At 39.3% G+C, this 22009-nt stretch overlaps 1 protein-coding gene across 1 annotated transcript in view; it reads left to right on the top strand.

Moving 5' to 3' along the window:
- Nucleotides 1-22009, top strand: part of srbd1 (S1 RNA binding domain 1) — an 85438-nt gene that overhangs the window by 8682 nt on the left and 54747 nt on the right. The window contains exons 9-13 of the mRNA XM_036573830.1: nucleotides 5560-5663; nucleotides 6410-6517; nucleotides 6665-6822; nucleotides 9185-9275; nucleotides 9654-9761. Of these exons, the coding sequence (XP_036429723.1) occupies nucleotides 5560-5663; nucleotides 6410-6517; nucleotides 6665-6822; nucleotides 9185-9275; nucleotides 9654-9761 (569 nt within the window). The remainder of the gene's footprint in view (nucleotides 1-5559; nucleotides 5664-6409; nucleotides 6518-6664; nucleotides 6823-9184; nucleotides 9276-9653; nucleotides 9762-22009) is intronic.

The raw sequence follows: 22009 nt of genomic DNA on the forward strand, positions 1-22009 counted from the left end.
GATTTGGTTGAAAAACTCTGCGGTATTACTGTTTCTGCTAACAGTTTATCACAATGCATAAGTTTGGGCAGCCTGGTCGAATTCCATGTTTTCTTGATTATAAATGTGTAAATAAACTACCTCTACAGAGAACACACTTCTGCACATTTTAATGCACAATTGCTGTTTATTAACACAATTTAACGTATTGGAAAAAACATTAAAATGTGACCTGTGCAAATGTTATGGCACATTTTATATTTCATGTACTATTTTAAAGGATGTGTTAACTCGTATTCACTTAGAAAAATCATGGAGTTTGACTGTATAACCAATTGATATCTTTTCATTTTACTGGATAGAGTCTATAAATAAAACCTCCTTACTGTATGTGCTTGTGAACGAGCTAAATCTGGAACTAGGTCCACTTGCCTGTACCTTAGTGACTGTTTGTGATTCCACATGATTCCAGCTGGTGGTGGAAAAGTGGTGTTAGTATGCTGTAATAGCCACCTGAAATGCCAGACGCTACATCATATGGACACTTGAACAGACACACACCTCTTTCCCCAGCTTTCTGTATGCAGCGTCAGTCCTGTGGCATTTCCCCAAGTCCTCTGTGCCACTCTGCAAAGCTCTCCTGTCAGTGGTGCTTAGTGCTACCTCAGTATGGAAGCCGCCCCGACTGCTGGCACCCTGGTTTACTCAGAGTTGGTTGCAGGCCACATGTCACAGTGGCTCTGTCATGCTTTCATCCCTCTATCCTTTTTCTTTCATCCCCTTTCTCTGTCCTCCAGTCATTCCCCCTCTCCCCTCCTTAACATATGTGACATGTCCCCATCCACGTGGCTTTGGATTAGGGGCTAAGATTGACAGACATTCTTGCATGATGACAGCTGCTCATGGGCTCTGTGAGAGAGGGGACGCAGAGAGAGAGTGAGTGGGTGGATGAGTGAGTGAGTGAGTGAATGAATGAGTGGTAGAAGGCTTGTCTCCTCTGAAGCGTTCAGCATGGCTGACGTTGTTAATTTGGTGATGCAGACTGTCAGCGAGTGTTAATTTGAGCTGGTTGTGACCTGTGAGCTGTCGCACTGCGGCTAAAATGAACCTTTTCGTGGCTTTGTTAGCTGGGGAGCGGTGTGGAGCAGTGTGGGATGTGTTGTGACAGGAGGCATGTGTGCACACACGTACTTGCTTGTTTGATTTAGCACATCAGAAGTGAGTGTATTAAGGCCAGATTTGTGTGTATGTGTGCATGCTTGTATTTCTACACTTGTGAAAACCAAATTCCCTCACATCTCTATAACAATATGTAGATTTTTCCTACTTCACAATTGGGGGTGTAGTTTTTAAATAGAAAATACACCCTTACATTTTAAAAATAAAGGACCACATTTATTTATTGATTAAGTGATTTATTTGGAGGGTCAGAGTTAGGATTACTGGACATAATTGGTCTTCAATTCAGGTTGAATAAAATCTCTTGGATGAAGAAGGAATGCGATAATACAGTGTAAGCAGCAGCATTTTAATTCATCGTGAATATATTTATGTTACTTATTTATTTCATAAAATTGCAATGCAGATTGGCCAAAATCAAAATAATATATTGCATGTTTGGAGCAAAATTTGTATCCCTAATCTGAGCATGGTAAGATAAATAATTGGCATAGACTTGGTTTGGAATGCATAAAATATCTACTACATACCTGACTAATCCTTTCAATAACTACTCTAAACCTGGATCTAGTTGTGCTTTAGATTTTCAGGATTCTAGAGCCGTATAAGAGTAAGACCTTTTTTCCCCCCCTCAGCCGTATGGTCCTGCAGTGATGTGTGTTGACTGTATGAAATCACAGCGCTCTATCTTTCTCACTCACTGATTGGATGCATAATTGTGTACATCTGAGGAGCTTTAGTGGTTGAGCAGTGACACATGAACGTGACCTTTGGTAAGATATGGTCCTTGAGATCTTTGGTAAGATATGGTAGTGGGTTGTGAGGCTGACTTGTGTTTCTGACCAGAGTGCTGTGCTGAGCTTGACTGGTCATTCTCAGCCCTGACATACATATAAACACACCTACAGTAGGTGTACAGTGTTATATAGAGATATATATACTTGCTTGCATCTGAATTCAGACATTTGATGTCATATTTTCTAGAATTATGTGGTTTCATCTTCTCGATGGAGGTTTACATCCAGATTTTACAGAAAAGCCAAAAATACCTGCACAGTTCTACTTAAGTTCACAGTTTGTAACCTGTTTTGATGTGATTAAAAAAGATAAATCACCGAAGTATTTGACGTCACTTTCTTCTCCACTGTCAGAGCTTGAGTTTTACAGTAGCTCTATTTTGGATCATGCAGCAATTTGAGTGGTCCCAATACAACTCAGAATGTTAAAAAGAGAGCAACTGACTTAATGCAGAGAGTGAGTTATATTTTCCAGCTGTGCTTTTAATATAGGTTGTCAGTACACTAATAATTCTGTCTCTTTCCGTAGCTCTTAAGCACTTGTTCTCTTTGAGATTTGCCATCCTGGGTTTGATTTTGTATATGCGACTCTAATTGGATCACATATGTGCTGTTCTTGCTTGATGTTAAAATGAGGAGAAGAGGGAAATTTGCATGCTTACATGCTTACAGTTCTGCCTTTCCACAGATTTGCACATTGCAGTGTTCACATTTCCATCACAGAGAGGTGTCTGGGCAGGTGGATTGGTGGAAGGAAAATGTTTTCTGATAATCAGTAAATGACAGAAATTAACACTCAGATTTTCTAGTAAATTATCAAAGGACAGACTGTTGTGATGTAATTAAAGCAGAATCATTCTGATTGTTGAATGGCACAAATAAATCTTTCAGGTAACTCCACTGTGTGCAAAGTGCCCAGCGAGGCAAATCTGTAAATTACAGCTATTGCAGTATTTCCTAATGCTCAAACCATCAAGATATTTAGTCACATGAATAAATTCTTTTTATTTTTTTTTGCTCTACTTCACTCAAAAAATAGGATATTTATTTTTCCTGAGAACAATCATTGGTGTATATTAAGCACTGTGTTGTGTATGTATGTTTTTTCTGTGTGTTAAAAGATAAGAAGTGAAAAGTTCAGCTGTTCCTTTTGTTTTTATTGAGGCCTTCCTATTGCTCTTTTCCATCGCCATTCCTTCACCTTATTTGGAAAGTAAATATTGAATCGGAATCGCTCAGTCTTTAGAATAATATTCATTTCTGTAGCTTACATTCCTCATATTTTTCCAATTATGATTTCATTGTTATTGAAGAACATGATATGTTGAATATTTATCCTTTTTCCCCTTATTCAGAGTTAAAATGCTGAATTCTGGCCTTTTAGATCTCAGAACAGGAAAAAAGATCAAATGCAACAGATTACAACATTCTGCTTAAAACCTGATGAAATCAGTTTTAAAATCTTTTACCAATCCATTAAATAGACATTTTTGTGTGCCTGGTATATTGTGTGGTTTAATGTGCTTTTACATGGATATTTTATTTACAACTTTTCTCTGTTGGTCTTTTTATTCCTCTAAGACAGGGGTGTCAGACTCAACCACTAAAAGGGCCATGTTAAAAAAAATCTCAGCAAATCTGTGGGCCAAAGAAAATATGTTTTTATTTCATTTTTTAATTAGTGTCATGCTATAAGCCAAAATAGCCATTGTTTATTCAAAATATACAAAAACTTCAGCAGTGAAGTACAGGCACTTGTAGTAGACCTTGAAATATTACATGAATACTTGAAATATTCAAAATGTAAATGTTCCCAGGAGCTCCGTCTTTTAAACCTACCTATCTGCTTGAACTAGACACCTGGCATCCTTTCTTTGCTGCAAGTTCATTAAGACTGCTGCTCAATTTCTGAGCTGCTGAGCAAACGTAAGGTGTTTATATTGGTTGAACTGCAGCTGAAATGCAGCTAGTGTGTTTGGTGATATGACTGGTGTGGAATTGTGTAGGACTGTGTAGAATTGAGGTGTAACCACTGTCCCATAGATTGTTGCTGGGGTAGGAGAGTCAGAGCACACATTACTTTGCAGTGCATGCTGGGGACCGAAGTGCAGCAAATTGTGAAATTAAAATACTTTTACGTGCCGGAGAGGATTGTGTCACCGGCCTGTTCTGTCCTGCGGGCCTTGTGTTTGACACATGGGCCCTGAGAGAAATATCTGAGAGAGTTCTCAAGTTACAGTTATTACACATCTTTTTAAAACAACATTGTGTTATATTTCAGAAGCTATAAAGCTCTGTCTTACCTTGTAACTGCAGTCAGATGTTGTTCTGATGTTCTTATGTCCAAATGCATTGATTTTTACCAGATTTGTACAGAACGAGATTTGAGAAATGTGAAATTTGCAGGAAATTTGTTCCACAGCAAATGATGACTGCAGAATCAAAAAGTCTGTTTTTAGGCTTAAACTTAAGTTAAATTGTGTTTTAAAGTTTAAAGGACTGGCTAAAAGAAAATGAGAGCAAGGTTACTAATGAAAAAACTGTAAGAACTTGCTTTTTTATGCATGTGTTTGCTGCAATATGATTCGCAACGTTTGTGTCTGTATGTATCATGTTTTCTGTGTGTTTGTTGCTACATCAAGGCACACTGCAGTTTGAATCTGAAATGTAGTGTGATTTAATAGAGGTGTAACTCTCTTCCTCCTGGCATATATACACGTATAGGATGCTACATCTTGCTGTTACGTTTATCTCACGCAAGGTGTTGTTGCCAACAGTTTTCTTCATTTCTCTGACCCCTGCTGTCTGTCATGGTCTTTTCTTCTTTATCGTTCTCTCTCTCTTTTTCTCTTTTTATATTGAGCTTTGCCTTGAGGTGGTGCAGTGTGTTCTGGATGGTGATTCACGGAGAGCTCTGGTCACTTTCACTCTCGGTGTGATTGTGAACGAATGAATTTGTATATTCCTGGATGATATGTGTTCTGCTCACCAGCCACAAGTCAGCGGTGGGGAGGGGCTTGGACGGAAAAAGTTAGATGGATGTTTGATGTTCTCCACATCTCACGCAAAACTTCAAATGTGATAAACATCGCATGACAATAACACAAGTAAGGAGCTGCCTTAGGGCAGCGATATGCCAAAATAAGGAAATATAATTTTCATCATACTTCTGGCTGCATTAATTTATGGCCTGATCAGGCCATTAGCTGTTTAGTAATGTGAACGGTCTGTTGCGCTCTTGGTGCTGGGCATATGCGTATGTGTGTTGGGGGTTGGTGGCAGCGTGGCATTTGTCAGCTTTGCTCTTCTGCTTCAAGTCCAGATTGATGGGTCATCTTTTCCCTCTTTTTTCCAAAAGGTTTTCCTCAGAAAAGGTCAGACACTTAAAACTATTTGCTTAACAGCATGTCACTTTCCTTTAGAGGACCAGCTGGGGAAAAGTGAGAGAGGCATTTTTTTTTCTCTACGGTACACATGTGTATGTATGTGTGCGTGCACCCACATGGGCTTGTTTTAGTAGGAAACAGGAGGGGGTGGTACTGACAGTGCTCTACCGTGCCAGGCCGTGTGTCTGCTGTCTCTACAGGTTACCCTCTCGTTTCAGACACTGGCCATTAACCGAGGGGAAAATCTGAAGATCCTGTCAGTGAAAGTTAACATCCCCGACTGGGTGAAGACTGACTTCTGTAGGTGGTGTGTCAACGTCAGGTCAGCTTCCCACCTCACCGGAACACACACGCACAACCCTTTTTCTTTCTCTGTGTGTTTGACTACTGAAGCTTGCTTAGCGTTAGGTCAGCAGCTGACTTTCACACTGCCAGGTGTGACTGTTGATTATGCTAGACTTTAAATAAGTGTTCTGGGTTCCAGGGCCATTGGGCTGCAATATGCTTTTTTCTTTGGCTACATTGAACAAAATTCTCTCTCCATATTTTTCTTCATTTCAAAGATTGCAAAATTTGAAATGCAAATATGTCTTTATCACTGGCAAAACATTACTGCTAAGTTACTGTGGATACATATTGTGGAGAATCAAACTTATCTTGCTGTGAAAATCAGTCAAGTTGAACAAACAGAGATATAAACATTTCTACTCCTGTACAAACTAAGACCATGTGACATGTTTTTGCAAGAATTTAAAAAAGTGAAAGTTTTTGTTCAGTGTGTTTAATTATATAATAATAAATTGTAATATTAGTAATAAAATGAAACAACATAAATAGTAAAATAAAATGATAATAATTAAAAATTCATACATTTAAAAGACTTTGGTCTTGTTAACTGCATTTACATGGGTTTAGCTCACATTCTTACAGGCCCATAACATTAAACAAATATTTGGTAGCAGTAAATACAGAAATAGTCATTTTTTATGTTATTTTAGTGTTTACTGTGTAGTGTTTTTTGTAGGTTGGTGTATGTGCTTCATCATTTGTGTCCTTCATGTGTTGCAGGTGGAGGCCACAGGGGTTTGCACGGCCAGAACTGATGAAGATTTTAAATGCTGCTGTGGAGGATTCTTACAAGCGGCTCATAATGCCCCTGCTCTGCAGAGGATATAGGTTACTCCTTTTTTTATATTCCTTTAGTGTTACAGTTTTAATTTCCGGAATAGAACTGAAATATAAGATCAAAATAATTAATGCTAAACAGAAAAATTCTCTTTTTCTCTCTTTCTCTCTCTCACGCGCACACATACACACACACAGGACCAAGCTGACCACCAGTGCAGAGAAGGAGTCTGTCGCTATGTTTGTGCGTAACCTGCGGCAGCGTTTGCTGATGTGTCCAGTGCGTGGGCGTGTCATCATGGGGGTGGACCCAGGATACCGCCATGGCTGCAAACTTGCCATCCTGTCCCCTACAAGTAAGAGCATGTTACACAGTTATTGTCTGCTTTGCCTTGTTTTTCGTCATTTTTAAGGTGACATTAATTTCAGCTCACAACTCTAGCATTTTGAAAGCTGAAGCGTCCCCCCCACTGTAGAAATGCTTGGTTGTTATGAAGTGGGAAGCTTGGATACGTCTTGTACATCTGAGATAGCTGTGTAGTTGTAAATGAACTGTTTATTTTAGTTGTTTATAAATGCTATGATCTTATGCTGTATTTCATCTGAATAATGGGTGCCGTAAAAAATTTATTATTTTACTGCAATGTTAATCGATAAATGCTTTCAGAGTCTGTAGTTTGTACAACCATACAATGCTGATTACTTTACGTGGGTAACAACACAATATTTCTGAAATTCATGCTTCTTTCATTCAAACTCTGGATGCATTTATCTATCTCCAAAGTAAAAAATAAATTCATTTTATAGAAAGAATGTCGAATTAATTTTCTTTAAACCTTTCTGACATTTAAATTGAAATTCTTGTTGCTTTCTCGAGGCGCTGTTGTTTTTCCAAATGCAAATAATACAATGTATTTGTTAATTATCTTATTTAATATTTACAGCAGATTTGAGGTGATCGCTTTCCCTGATTGTTCCCTGATTGACAGAGAAATTTATAAACTGTCAGTCCCAACAGAGCAAGTTCAATGGTAACATGAATTACTTGTGATCTGATTTGCAAGTGTTAGGGTGAGTGCCTGTTGTGCCCTCGCAGTGAGCGGGCCGCCATGCTGGGCAGCGTGTGCCCGGCTCGCGGGCGGCTGATCGGCCCGGCGGGTGTGTGTCAGGTGGCATTGCCATGCTTTACCACCTGCCCTGCAGCAGCACCACATGTATCCACACACACTCACACACAAAAATGCTTCATGCCAGGCTCAGCTTGACTGTGACAGGTCTGTGGGAGTGTGGTCAGATGACCTTCTGCTCTCCGGTCATGTCCAGTAGGATTAGCTTGCTTCTTTTAAGCTGACTGCAGATGGCAGTGGTGCTGTCCCTCCTGGAGAGAGGGGGGCATGACTGGAGTATCCTAAAAGAGGATGATTACAGAGGTGGAATTCTTTTATTCATTTGCACTACTTAACAATGACAGTCATACATTTAGATCTCACACAGTGGGCAGACATACAGAAGATTTAAGAAAGAAGGGTCAAAGGTTCCAGAATCTGTGTGTTTGATTACTTAAATTGTAAGACACCTTAAACTTGAGAAAGACATTGTTCAACAATGGTGAAGAGGGACAGGCACACCGAGTTAGGATCCATTTTTTCACCAAAACTGACAACAATTAAACGCAAAACGCTGCCATCAGTATCAAAAACACATTCTGTTCCTATTCCCAGAAGATACAGGGCAGGCGATTTCTGAAATTGTGACTGAAAGATATTTTCTACCGTGGTGTGTGTTCTGTCCCAGAAAGTACCAATTTTTTCAACTGCCCTGAAGCATACATTTTTTTTTTTTGTTTTCATTTAAAGCAGAGAACAAATCTGTTTGGAAATGTCTTTTCTAAAAAAAAAAGACGCCAGTTTATTTCTAATGAACTATTCAACATAGCTGTTGCAGTTTTTACTGTATAGCTCTATTAGCTGTGTTTTTACAACTCAGCATCTAGACTTAATTCAATAGCTCAAGTGTGATTTCACTATTTTCTTTTTATTTTAGAATAACAGGCATGACCTTTATTAAACCTAAAGGTCTAGCAGAAGTGTTGTGCCGTTTAAATAGTTGATTGAACTAATGTTTGAAGTAAGCTGACAAGTTAGTCAGTAAACCTAGTAAAACTTTTTTTCGGTAATGGTAATATTAACTTTATTCAAGGTAGTTTAGTTCAAGGTAGTACTTGAGTAATATTTCAGTAAACATTTTTTTTACTCTTATTAGATAACTTTTAGTATTTTTACTTCAATCACTAGAGTTGCATTACTCTTTCTAGGGCTGAAACTTGAATACCTTTTATATTGAAATCACATTTTGAAAGTGTGCAATTTTTAAGGTATTAATGTTGTTAATAGGTAGACCAGTCAGGAGCAACCAAAAGCATATGTCCTGTGTACATGACAAGACAACCACAGTGAACTGTCAGTCTGGCTCACTATGTCCAGTGTTCAAGCCTCAACTCAGAAAAAGTGGACATTCTTGACTTCTTAGCTAAAAAAACAAGTCTGGACCTCAATATACAGAAAATAAATGCAATTTAAATTGCAATCACAATATTGGTCAGAGAAATTGCAATTAGATATTTTTCCCAAAATTAAGCCCTAGTTTGTCTTGTATTTGTCTTTCACACAAACACACACAGTTTTAGGCTCCTGTCCTATTTTGTGTTTGTCTTCTCAGGTCAGATCCTGCACACAGATGTGGTATACCTGCACGGCTCAGGCAGGAACAGAGAGGCTGACAAACTGCGCCACCTCTTGCTCAAACACAGGTACTGCACTTTTGAAAAGAGCGATAACAGGAGCTAGTGGCAAAAATTATGACCTACAGTCAAGCTTCTGATTAGCTTTTGAACAGTCGTCACCTGTTTGTAAATATTTCAAGGTAATCTACTATACAGCGTGATTCCACTACTCGCTCTCTAGATGAGTTTTTCGGTTTCAGCGGTTGATTGTACCAGTAGCCTCATATAGTTATTGTAATGTGTTTATATGTTAATGTGTTCAATCGTAGATCCTTTTACAAAAATTAAAAAAGTCCAGCAGGGACGCATAACCTCAACACGAATGCAAGACCTTCTTTTGTCTCGCTTGCATATAAAAGCTTTTGCTTTTGACACTTCTCTCTCCTTTACCTTCTCAAACCGCAGCTGCCAGACTGTCGTCATTGGAAACGGCACCGCATGCAGGGAAACAGAGGCCTTCTTTGCTGATCTCATCAAAAGTGGCTTCTTCAGGCCTTTGGATGTGTCCTACTGGTAAGATCAGAAATGAACTGCTTGACCTTAACCCATTTAGTTATTTTTGCTTAGAATGTGTCAGATGAAGGCTGGTAGCGTAGAGGTCATCCTAACTCGATCATTTAAAGCAGCACTTAAGTAGAGCTGAGAGGAAAGTTGTGTTTGTTTGAAGTGAGTTGAAATTCCTCTTAGGATGTTAAGTGCAAGTACAGATTGAAATTTGGAAACACTTGATCAATAAACTCTCAGAGGTAAGAAAATAGCAACTGTGGAACGAAGGAGGGAGGGAGTGAGGGAGGGCGGGAGAGGAAATGGAGCCGGTCTGGAATGTGTAACTCTTGTGGATTTTAAATGGTATCTGGACCTTGTTTGACTGTCTCTAATTAAAAACAAATATTTCTCACCGTCCTTCAAACCAAACCGGTCCGACGTGCTCTCATCCAACTCAAATATGGGCTAGATCTGGGATCGTCTCTTTCTCCATCTAGCTAGACTTGTGTTTGTTGACTTTTGGTTCGGACTGGAGGCCTGCCCAGAACCGCTCTGAAGTGGCCGTTTATGGAGTGCAGCGATGGCGGTTTTCGGTATAGCTCTCCGCATCCCTCAGTGCAGCTTGGATGGGCTGCCAGGTCAGCCTCAGTAATTCTCAGCGAAGCGTGATGCGTCAAAACCGACATCCAAGGCGCTCCACAAGTGGATCCATTTCAACCTCCGTTCAGAAATGGAAGTGGAAGATTTGAGATCTCCGCATAACCCATACTGCATCTTCTGTCAGGCACTGGGCGCCACATGCTTTAGAACTGTTTCCGGTACTGGTAGTCACAGCCAAGTGTTAAAGAAAGCAAAGTGCTAGTTGAAGTAAATCATATAGATTGAATTTCTTATTTTAACATTCTGTCTTGATATTTAAGGATGCTGCTGTTTCAGCTTCTTGGAGGATTAAAGCCAAAACTCAGACTAGAGGTGGACAATATGCTAAAAATATAATGATAGTACAAGAAATTTTCACGGTACAAGATATTTACTTCATTTATTTATTTATTTAACAGGGACAATACACATTAATCAACATCAGGATTTCATAATGTAAATATGCTAGATTTATCGAAATAGCTAATTTTCATCTGCAGTCCCTGGGCAGGTTGATGTTGATATTAAAATAAACAATGCGTCTCATGTAGGCAAAAATCTAAACCCCTAAAAACACAGTCACCTAAGACACAAAACAAATAAACAAGAAGTTTACAAAGATATAATGTGTAATATAACTAATTAATGCGTGACAATATTTATATTTTCTGACATCTGAATTGAAAGTTGGGATAAACAGACAATAGTAACAATATGCTCACAAAAACATATTCACTATACGATAAATAACATTGTATTGCCCACCCCTAACTCAAACGATTCAGTACTCCTTAACTGCAGACTTATTATGCAGCTATTAATGTTAAGACTTATTCAGTAACTTCTATTAATTATTCAGTAACCTCTATGAAAGCAATATATACAAAGTATTATGTAGTTATGAAAGTGAGTTGATGTGTGAAAACATTCCCCCAAATTCCAATCTGTCTTAATTCCACTTAATCAACAGGTGGGTGGTTTAGGTTTCACCCCTGCTGACATGACAGATGTGCTTGCACCAGCTTGTCACTGACACCATGTTGAACTTTATATTTTAAAGTTCATTCAGCTTTTCTAGAATGTTCTGCATTCTCAGATGCCTGAAATGGACACGTCCCTGTTGGAATCTCACTCTTTTCCTTCCATACATTTTTTCCAGGGTTTTTTGTTTAATTTGATTAAAAAAATAGTTAAATAAATGGCTTAAAATAGTTCAAGCGCATGAATTTCACAAGTTCTTTCCCTGTGGATTGTGGTTTTCCTAAAGTCATCAAAGTATTGTCAGCTGAACTGCCCTGGAAAGATCATAAATGATGAAAGATGACCTTTCAGTGCTGGTAACTAAATGTCTTTAGAGGCTTTTGGTCCTGCTGTCTGATCTCAGAATGACCAGAGAAGTCAGGCAATGAATGAATTGACAAAGCCATGCAGTATTATACTGCTTTTCCCATGTAGTATATATGACTGCCCTCAACCATCATGTTTTCATATCAAATGTTCTTCTGTGGTGACAGTTGAGCATCAGAATTGCAGATTAGTGGTCTGTCCTCACCTGATTAGTGGTCTAGTGAATAGCCTGACTCAGCTTGTTCTTTGTTTTCAGATGTTCTCTCGTTGACTTTGAGACTTGACTTTGATCAGGCCAGCTAAAAACTTTGAGAAGGTTTTTTTGTGAGACATCAGGCCAAACCAGGCCAGGACATTTCTTCTACTGATTTGTCCTTTCTTTTAGAGGTTTGCTTTGAGTGCCTTTATGGGGGGGAAATTAACCATGCATGACCTTCTATGGGGCTAGTTCCATGTCATGAAGAAAAGAGAACTGCTTACTTCCCCTACTCACTCCTACTTGGCAGATTGATAGCAAGAAAACTGGTTTTGGCTGTAGTTAAGCTGAATGGTTTTGCTGAACTGTAGCTAAATTGAAAGTAATTGTCTGACATTAGAGGCAGCTGTGTCATATAAAAATGAAAACTCTGCACTCTTGAATGCTTTCTGAACTATTGCGATTTGTGATAGCAGGAGTTTTAAAAGCGCTTGTTGTACTGTCTTTTGCAATAATAATAATAATAACATAGCACCATTCTCATACTCAAGGTCACTGTACAATTACAGTAAAAAATGGCAGGTTAAAATAATGGTGTTGGGAAACTGGTAAGTTTTATTATTGGCTTTAAAAGGGGGCAAAGAACAGCTACAGTCCTGGGGGTGGCGTTCAGAAAGATCAGCCGTATGTTCATCTTTCTGTTCACAGTACACCAGGATTATTTGAAATGAAGGTATGAGATGATGTGTAGAACTGCAGGAGATAAAAGATAATGGTGTTGAATTGGTAGCATTTGAGGAGGTTCATATAGGAGATTGGCATTGGGGTTTTAAAGTGCACTGCGGTTGGGGAGAGTTTTAGAGTTTTTGGTGTTGATGTATCTGTGTGCAGCCTCAGATCTTAGAAGTTTGCTCTTGTGTATGTGTGTTTCTGAGTATTTGGGAGAGCATCTTCAAGCATATTCCCTTTAAAAGAACAAGTTCCCAGTGCTGCTCCAGTTAATTAAACCCCTGGGTTCATTCGCACCGTCTGCTTTATGTCTCCCCACGCCACAGCCTGATGAACAGCCCTCCCGGTGCCCCCACCCTTCATCCTTCTCTCTCCCCCTCTGTCCCCATGTCCCCTTCAGCCTTCTCTACTCCTCTTTTCCGCCTGGCTGCTCTTGCACAGTGACAGGCAGCGCCAGCAGCCCACATGCAGTAATCAGCCCGCGGGAAGATGGCGCTGCGCTCAGCAACCCTTCTACTAGTCCGTTTAAAGGAGAGATTTGCCACTTCTTCATACTTATGTGTTCATTATTACCAGGTTGTAAATATATGTTAATGAAATCAGAGCTTTTTTTCCCCTTACTTTTTAGTGAACATTCTTGATTCCTTGTGCTCAGCAACCCTTCTACTGTTTCTTTTAAAAGGGAAATCTGCCACTTCTTCATAATTATGTCTGCAGTTAACTTTATCAACATTTTCTTTAAAGTTCAGTCCTTTTCAGTAGTGAAGCACTGATATAGAATAACTGATAAATAACACCTTATTGTGACCAATACTGATATCACTGGACTTCTTTTTTTTTAACATTTGAACATGAGTTCATTATAATTCATATATGTAAAGTGCAGTGAATGTAAGGCAGGCAAAAACTCCATAGATGCCATCACACAGTTAAATCTTAATTAATTTTATGTTACTTAGCAACAACTCCAATTAAGAGCTATTCTCAACAGTGGGTAAATGTAGCAGTTTATGCACTTTTGATGGTATGGTATTGGTAACATGTATGCACTTGCATTCCTGTCTGGACAGGGAATCAAACCCTGGTTTTCAGTGTGTGGTTTGGTTTTATCCACTGCTGTATTCATTTGTGTGGGTAGTGCAAGTTTGTGACTAAATGAGTGTCATCAGTGTGTGCTTAGTCAAAACAATTGATGTTAAATCATCAATCGTAATAACTGGCCATAATTCCAGTTCCTTTTTTTGGTGAATATGTCACCCATACTTTCACCCCTAATTATCTTTCACCCCCACTGACTCTACATGATTCCTTGCGCTCAGAAACTTTTCTGCTAGTCTGTTTAAATGTGAAATTGACTACTTTTACATATACCGTGTCCATTGCTATTATGTCAATGCCATCAAAACATCAGGGTCAGTATTTTTTGCATACAAATATTCCTTCTTGAGTTCTTAAACCCAGATCATATCTCATTTTCATGCCTTTGTAGCACCCCCCGGTGAATGGGCATTTCAATGGGGCAGCGTGTCTAAAACATCAACTTACAGAACATGGCATACAGTTGTGTACAAAAGTTTGTTCACTGTCTAAGTGAAAATAAGTTAACACATTCCTTAGAAGGATCTGTCTTAAATATGACATTTTTCTGAAAATTTGAACACACTATTTCTAGAGTTTAACATATTGGAAAAAAAACATTTTTCCAATACATTTGCACAGGCCTTTCCTTTCTGAATTTGTCTTGTTCTTATATGCCTAAATGTTATAATCAGCTCATAGACAGCAAAATGTGGGTAAATACGGTTTACATCCATGTTAATAATGTATTTTAATTGCAGTTTCAGTTCCAACAACTTGTGATTAATATTAATATTAAAAAAACGTAAATAAATGAGGCCCTGAGTAATCGTTAAAACAAAACATACATAAGACATACTTTTTTTTTCCTTCATGAAATTTATGTCATTAAATCATCCTCTTTCTGGGAAGGCTTTACACTAGATCTCAGAACATTACTTTGAGTATTTGACTGCATTCAGCCACAAGAGCATTTGTTAAGTAAGGTACTGGCTGTTGGGCGATTTTATTTCTCTTTTTTTTGTGGTGCCCCTCTCTGGCCAGGCACTCTTTTGTGCTGGCCCTCTTTATTCCTGTGGACAGCTACAAAACTTCGAAAGCATGACCTAATTAGCTCTAACACCAAGATTTTAATCGACCCACAGCGTGAAGCAGGTTGATTAGGAATGTTTCCAGGATCAAGGATAGGTTTTTGTGTATGTGTGTGTGTATTGCCTCCCCTCATTATGACTAGCAGACCCTTGGTGTGCCTTCAAGATGAACAAAATCCTTTGGGGGAGACCCATGAAGGAATGACCTTGGCTGTCATAATCTCTTGAAAGCAGACAGTGGCAATTGTGCCATAGCTCTGTCATCATTCATAAATACCCTTGTCTTAGCCTTAGTTTTCTTCTCAAAGGACTCACTTATGAGTGGGGAAAAAAGCGCACAGATTTCCACTCGGTGGGCAGCAGCCTAATCTGTACTGAATGTTACCCTCTCTTATTTCTAGGTTTGACAAGAAGTAAATATAAAGAGCTTTTGTAGCTTCTTATTGTTTGTAATGGATTGCACGTTTGTGGCTTATGATTGTGCAGTGCGCCAGATTAGTTGTTAGCATAGTTGTTAGGTTTTTTTTAAAACCTAGCTGGAGAAATGTTTGAATAAGTGGAATGTTTTATAGTTCCACAATTTAATTCACTCCAGATATAAGGGCTTTTGGACTCAGCAAACTTTCAGCTACTTGAACAGTCAACTCATGTTTTGGTCGGGTTGAACATTGTGGGATGGCTGAATCTGAAAACAAAGTTGCGCTATATCCCTGATTGCTGCTTTTCGTTTGTGCTGACTATGCTCCTTGCTCCTGAGGGGTGAGATGACATGTATCCTGTGTAACGAGAGAGCCTGGAGTGAAGGCACCAACTGATCACATCAGCTCGGCTCTCAGGGCTGCGATCCTGATACAGAGCCTCCGCTGGTGACCGCTCGGACAGCCCTGTCAGCCATGTAGGCGGAGGACAAAAAGGAGTGACCACCCTGCTTTCCCCTAGGCTGTCCTTCTGCCACCAGCCGGCCCGTCAGTGGCCATTAGCCTCAGTTTGCATAGGGATGAGGTGTTGCAGGAGTATTCTTAATTGTCCTCTTCACGCTTTCTAAGGAGCTTTATTTATGAGTCTTGTTAGGTTTTGTTACAAATAGGAAATCAAAGTATCTAAATGTTGACAGATAACCGCCTATTATTTTTATACAAGGCTTGCTGAATGTCTTGCTTCAGTAAATTCATGACAGATTCTTCAAAACACACAACTGCTGTGACCAAATTGGAATGGGTTATTATGCAGACTCAGACGTGCTGACAAGATACTAATCTTACATTGTCTTGTTATCAATGGTAGGCACTACTTAATCTTGGATCATTTTAAAAGAAAATATGTGTTTGTTGTCACTAAAGCAGTTCATTTTGACTTGCTTAGTGCTGTTATCAGTCCACAGTCCTCATTGCAACTATTTTTACTGGACATTCAGTGCTTTTATGGACTGCTGAATGATATAAATTACCAAAATAATCTTTTAAGCTTATTTAAATACTGATAAAAAGAGACGGCAATAGGAACTTTATGTGGAAATCTGTTTCTAAGTATTTCCCCCCCCCTTCTGTTCCTTGAAACTTGCAGAAAGAATGTCCTTTCTGTTGCTGATGGTTGTGCTGCTGATGATGCAGCTTTTGTTTTCTGTGGTCATCATAGTCATTTTTTTGTCCTTTGCTGTAGTCTGACTTCAGGTAATTAATGCTCTTGGATGCTGGCCTGCTTTTGGTGGAATGACATCATTCCTGGCTGTAGGGCCTTGGATGACGAGTATTTGGCAGCAGGGAAATTTGTCCCTAGAACTGTGGAGGATTCTGGGTAGGGTGATGAGGACAGTAAGGGATGGAGGATAATTACAGTCACATGCCTGCAGCTATAGGCTCATTTAAGGTTAGATGTCTGAATCATAAAGGACAGCCAAATTTAGGGATTCCTCAGAGAACTGTCTCAAGGCTGCCTGAGTTTATACTGATCACCAGATAGAGTTGTTATGTCTTTGAAACTTGGGTTTCCTGCTACCAATAAGTGTTTTATTAATGTCACATAGCCATCATTTATTTACATAGGTAATATAATATTAAAGTAAACATTGATATTTAATCTATTGTCTAGCTTTTATAGCTTTTAAATTAAGTCTCCTCTACATTTTCACAGAAAAAGTGCTGCTGTGAATTATTTGTAGATTTTTGCTGGATTTTCCAGACAGTTCTGTGTCATGTCCTGTCTGCCTTGCGCTGATTGATCCTCGTCAGTTGAGCATGACATTGAACGAGCAGTTACTTAAAAGTTTTCATTGCCTTAAAGCCAGATGCCAAAATCCCCAATTGTCACTTTCCATCTAATGGATTCTTGTGATGTCATAACGACTAGAAGCAGTCTCCATCAATAACCCTTTTACTGTGCTGCACATTTCATGCCTCATTTGCTTGTGTTTGGCGGTTTGATGTTAAAGTTTATTGCCTTGGAGAAATAAAGAAAATGCAGGCAACATCAGAACATGGAAACCTCAATGCCACATTTGTGTAAAATGAATTGGGGTTCCCATTAAAATGGTATTTAGAGTGAGCACAGAGAGTCAGTAGTGCTTGGGGATGGTGTATTTTGAAGGGTGTAGTGGAGTGGCCATTTTTTTTCAGGTTACCATGGATGTCGCAACCAGACAGTTTTAACAGAAACTTCAGCTAAGTGGAACGAGAAGATACTGCTCATAAAACATGCATAGACAGTGAAGCTGACAAGCAAGGACATGAAGAAATAACCCAGAACTTAGTAAATTTTCAAAACTGAGATTGTTATATTTAAGTGTGGCATCTTCAGCCTACGAACAAACCTATGATATACTATACTGTTTTAGATAGAGTTTGTAGTCACCTTTTTATTCTCCCTGTAAACAGAGCCTTTCTAAATTAGAAAATGGCCGTCAGTTGGAAAATAGCCGTCAGTAAGTGCAGTAGGTTTGGCATACGTGCTTAACATTATTGGGGCCTGGGCACTCATTGGTGGTTAACAATGCTCCATCCTGGACCCTCACACAATGCAGGGAAACATTCCCTAGCCGTGGGGGACTACACTCTCCACCAGCTCTGTGTGTATGTGTGCATTTGAGGGAGGAGTGGGGTGATGAGCGTCTGCCACCAGGTTGACGTAAGTGGCTGTGAGGCTTTGCTCTTTTCAGATGTGTGTGGTAGTGGCAGCTGGAGTGTGGCGTTGACAAGGCCCCCATGCTGACCGCGTGGCTCCTGCCTTCTAGCGCAGCGTGTGAGACTGACAGCCCCTGACACCTGCCATTTGGGCCCTTTTCATGGCGAAAAATGTCGCCATTTTCAGACTATGTCTAGGCCTGGTATCTCAGCATCTTTTCTTATGGCCAGAATCCCCAGGCTCAGGCATTGCTACAAAGCTGACAGCAACTGGCCAAACTGGCCAGATTTTGTCCATTCCTTTGTTCTTTTTTTTGTTGGTCTTTTGTAGCCTTTTTTTGGTTCACTATGAACATCCATAGGGATTTCCATGAGCAGTGGACTAACCAAGTATTTATGTATTTATCTAACTGAGAAGTAAGATACTACTTGCAGTTTGCAAACTGGTTTTATGTTGGCTGAGAAAAAAATCCCAGTGCATAACTTATGTGAATCTCCATCAAAATATGAGGTATAATTGAGTTCATGGCATGGCAGTGTTTCTAGGCTAGGTAGTTGTGCAAGCTAGTCCCCTTCCAGTGCCAGAGAATTTGGTAGCCTGTATTGTTTCAACATAGCTAAAATTCACCTGCTTTGATGGGAAATGGCCGTTTGACTGTCATTAAAAATGACCAAACGCACCGTTGTTTTAGTGTAATGTGTAGAGGCAGGATTGTCAAAACAGAAAAAAGACCAGCATAAAACAAAGTGGTGTGCCCACCTGCAAACACGTACTGATAAGTTGTTTACTTGTTTCTGACTGCTTCAGATTAAACTCTTGCATAACATTTAAGAGTGGGATGCGTTGAATACAACTTTTTCAGTCCAGTGACTCTGAAAGGCAACTGCTGAGTGAAGCACAATATACTCAGTGAGAGCATGAGAGAGAGTTGTTCCTCCATGGATTCCTGGTCACAGCCCTGTTGTATGATAGTTTGCATAGAAGTCAGATAAAATAAAAAAAAGTGGGTGTTTTAAACAATATGGTGATTGACAGTGGTGTGGTCACAGCAACGCAATTAACTACGATAACAAACTCTTATACTGGTAGATAGTCTGGCACAACTAAAGAGAGTTTGAATTCTGCTAAGCAAGGCTATGGCAGGGAAACTCGGCCAAAAATCTGTCCCAGTTATGATTGGTACAATCAATGGCTATTTCAGTATAGTCTAACCCAACTCAAATCCAACAAAGGAAACACAGCGACAAAAATCTCTCACTGGTCAATGTATATTTTTTTTTATTTGGCAGTCAGTAGTATATTTGCACGAGTGCCTACAGCTAAAAGCATTAACAGATTAACAAAATAATTTGACAGCACCTTTAATATTAAACTGAATTTCTTAAGACCACTGTTTTCGGAATATTGGCTAAATTCTCAGTTTATATGCTGGACCGTACAGATTGTGGTTTATGATTGTCAGCGTGCCAGACGAATTGTCACCATAGTTGTCAGGTTTCCTTAAAAACCTACCTGGAGAAACAATGGAAGGAGTGGAATGTTTACAGCCATACAAATCAAATTAACCCCAAATTTGAGGACTTTTGGACTATTTTTTTTAACACCTATGTGAACAGCAGTTCACTTATTGGACATTCATTGTGGAATGAAAGATTTTGAATAGAATGTAGTGCTGCTGCCCTCATTACAGCACCTGAAGGGTGAGATGACAGTTATCCTGCTTAACGAGAGAGCTTGATCTGATAGCACCAGCCAGTCTCATCAGCTCAACTCCCAGGGCAGAGTGAAGAAAGGCTCATAGTTCCATAGTTTTACAGATTACATTTGGTGTTGCCAAGCTCTGCTCCCTCAAACCACATGTTCACTTACTATTGTACTATTTGTAGTTCTCCATAAAACTTGAGCATACTCATCAAGGAAAAACTAGAAAGCAGTTTTGGATTAGCCTGCCTGTTCATTTGCTGCATGAAGCAAAAGGTTGCAGGCTGGCCTCTTGACTCCAGAGCTTAGTGCTGTTGAGTGGATAAATGATTTCTACTAAACAGAAATGTTAAAGACAATAGAAAAAAATAACACCTCAATAAAGTAAGACTGTGAAGAAAATGCAGAGATTTAGTGAGCTATTTTTAGAGATGGGACGATACCACGTCTTCTTGTCCAGTACCAATGCTGTAACTGTTGACTAAAGCTGACTCTCGTTTTGTCTTTAAAAGCTTGTAATCTTTATTTCAGGGGTGCACAACTCCGGTCCTAGAGGGCCGGTGTCCAGCACAGTTTGGTAGTTTCCCTACTTAAACACCCTCACTAACGTGTCAATTAACAGTTGAGCTAAATCAGGTGTGTTTAAGCAGGAAAATCATCAAACTTTGCTGGACACCGGCCCAGGATTGGAGTTGCGCTGCCCTGCTTTATTTGATCCTCTCCATTTAAAATGACTGTCTAAATCTGTTATATGACTTAAACAAACAGGGTATATACATAAGTGAAATACATAGGATTTCGTCCTGTGTAGGACAGTACAGGATGAATACATAGCCAGCAGATGCAGGTTATTTATTTAGCTAAGCTCTTTTACAAAAATATCACATAGGCTAATTTTGCACATATTTGTACATATTTGTGTTTTAATAAAAGGAATGTAGTTCGAAGATGAGATATATGGTATTTTGTTACATTACTGGCAGATGTACAAGCAGGATTTAGAAAACGAGAGAAATGATTGCTGATGTGTGCAGGATAATCAAAAAAGCCAATGAATTCAAAAAGGAAGTCAATGTGTTTCATTGACTACGGCTTTTGACTCTGGACCACATCAAATGTTTTCAGACAGTGGGTATACTAAAGCGTTTCATTGTTCTAATGAAGAACCTGTGCACTGACTAACATGCCACAGTCATGACAGACAATGGACAGACTGACTGGTTCCACATTGGGGAAAAAGGCAGGGCTGCCCAATATCACCATGCTTGTTGAACCTGCATGCTGAACACATAATGAGAGAAGCAGGACTGGAGGAGGATGATCAAGGACTCAAAATTGGTGGAAGAAATGTTAGTAAGCTTAGATATGTGAATGACATGACATTCATAAGTTCTGAAGGCCCTTATAAGGAAAGTTAACAAACAGTGAAAAGATGGAACTTCAGGTCAGTATGAGGAAAACAAAAGTTTTGACAATGGAAAAGACCATTTACTTTACCATTGATGGTGGAGATGTAAAAGTGGTGGACAGCTTTTGCTTGCTTGAATTATTAACAAAACAGATTCAGGAGTCAAGAAACACAGATCGACACTCTGCAGAACAACATAGACAAAAAAGAATGAAAGAGTTTGAAAAGATCCTTAAATGTAGTGATTTGTCTCTGCAAAGAAAAGACAATTGTCGATCTAGCTGCCTAAATCACATTTGTTCTTTTTTTACAACATAACAAGAATCCTGCTTTTTGGCATTCTCTTCCACCAGTAGAGATTAGAAAGTCCCACTTCAGTGTAAATTCCTGTCCACTGTCACTTCCTGACCACTGAACCAGCCCCTTGCTACTTTTTCCCCTTTTAAGCTCTTTCATCAGTGATTTGTGAAGCAGTTTTGGTAAATGGCAGATTCCATCTGATCCTTAAACATTATCTCTCGTGGATACGTTGCAGCTACTGTACACCATTTTGAAGTACAGTTCTTGATTCCATTAAAAACAACATGAATCAGAAATCATAACTCATTTTCCCCACCTGTCAGCGCATGGTGACATAATCATACTTGGAAGACATTTTAGAGGTGGGCAAAGGTGATATTGCTTTGATCAAAGAATTATAGCATTACAGTGGTATGACAGGGTTTAACAGTGCACTCAGCCCATGATTCTATTCAATTCACAATATTGGGTTTATGGTTTGGTGTTCTTGCGTTATTTAGACTAAGTTCGAATGAGGATAAATGATGACTGTGATCATGTTGCACAACTTACTAGTGACACTACTGCTGGAAGGCAGGGGGTTTTGCTTTGCTTCAGTGTTTTCCAACAAATTTCCAGTTCTGCCAAAAAGCACTCTGATGAACTCTGATATCTTTTACATGTTTGACAT

The sequence above is a fragment of the Colossoma macropomum genome, unplaced genomic scaffold, assembly GCF_904425465.1.
Source record: "Colossoma macropomum unplaced genomic scaffold, Colossoma_macropomum, whole genome shotgun sequence".
NCBI classification, from domain to species: domain Eukaryota; kingdom Metazoa; phylum Chordata; class Actinopteri; order Characiformes; family Serrasalmidae; genus Colossoma; species Colossoma macropomum.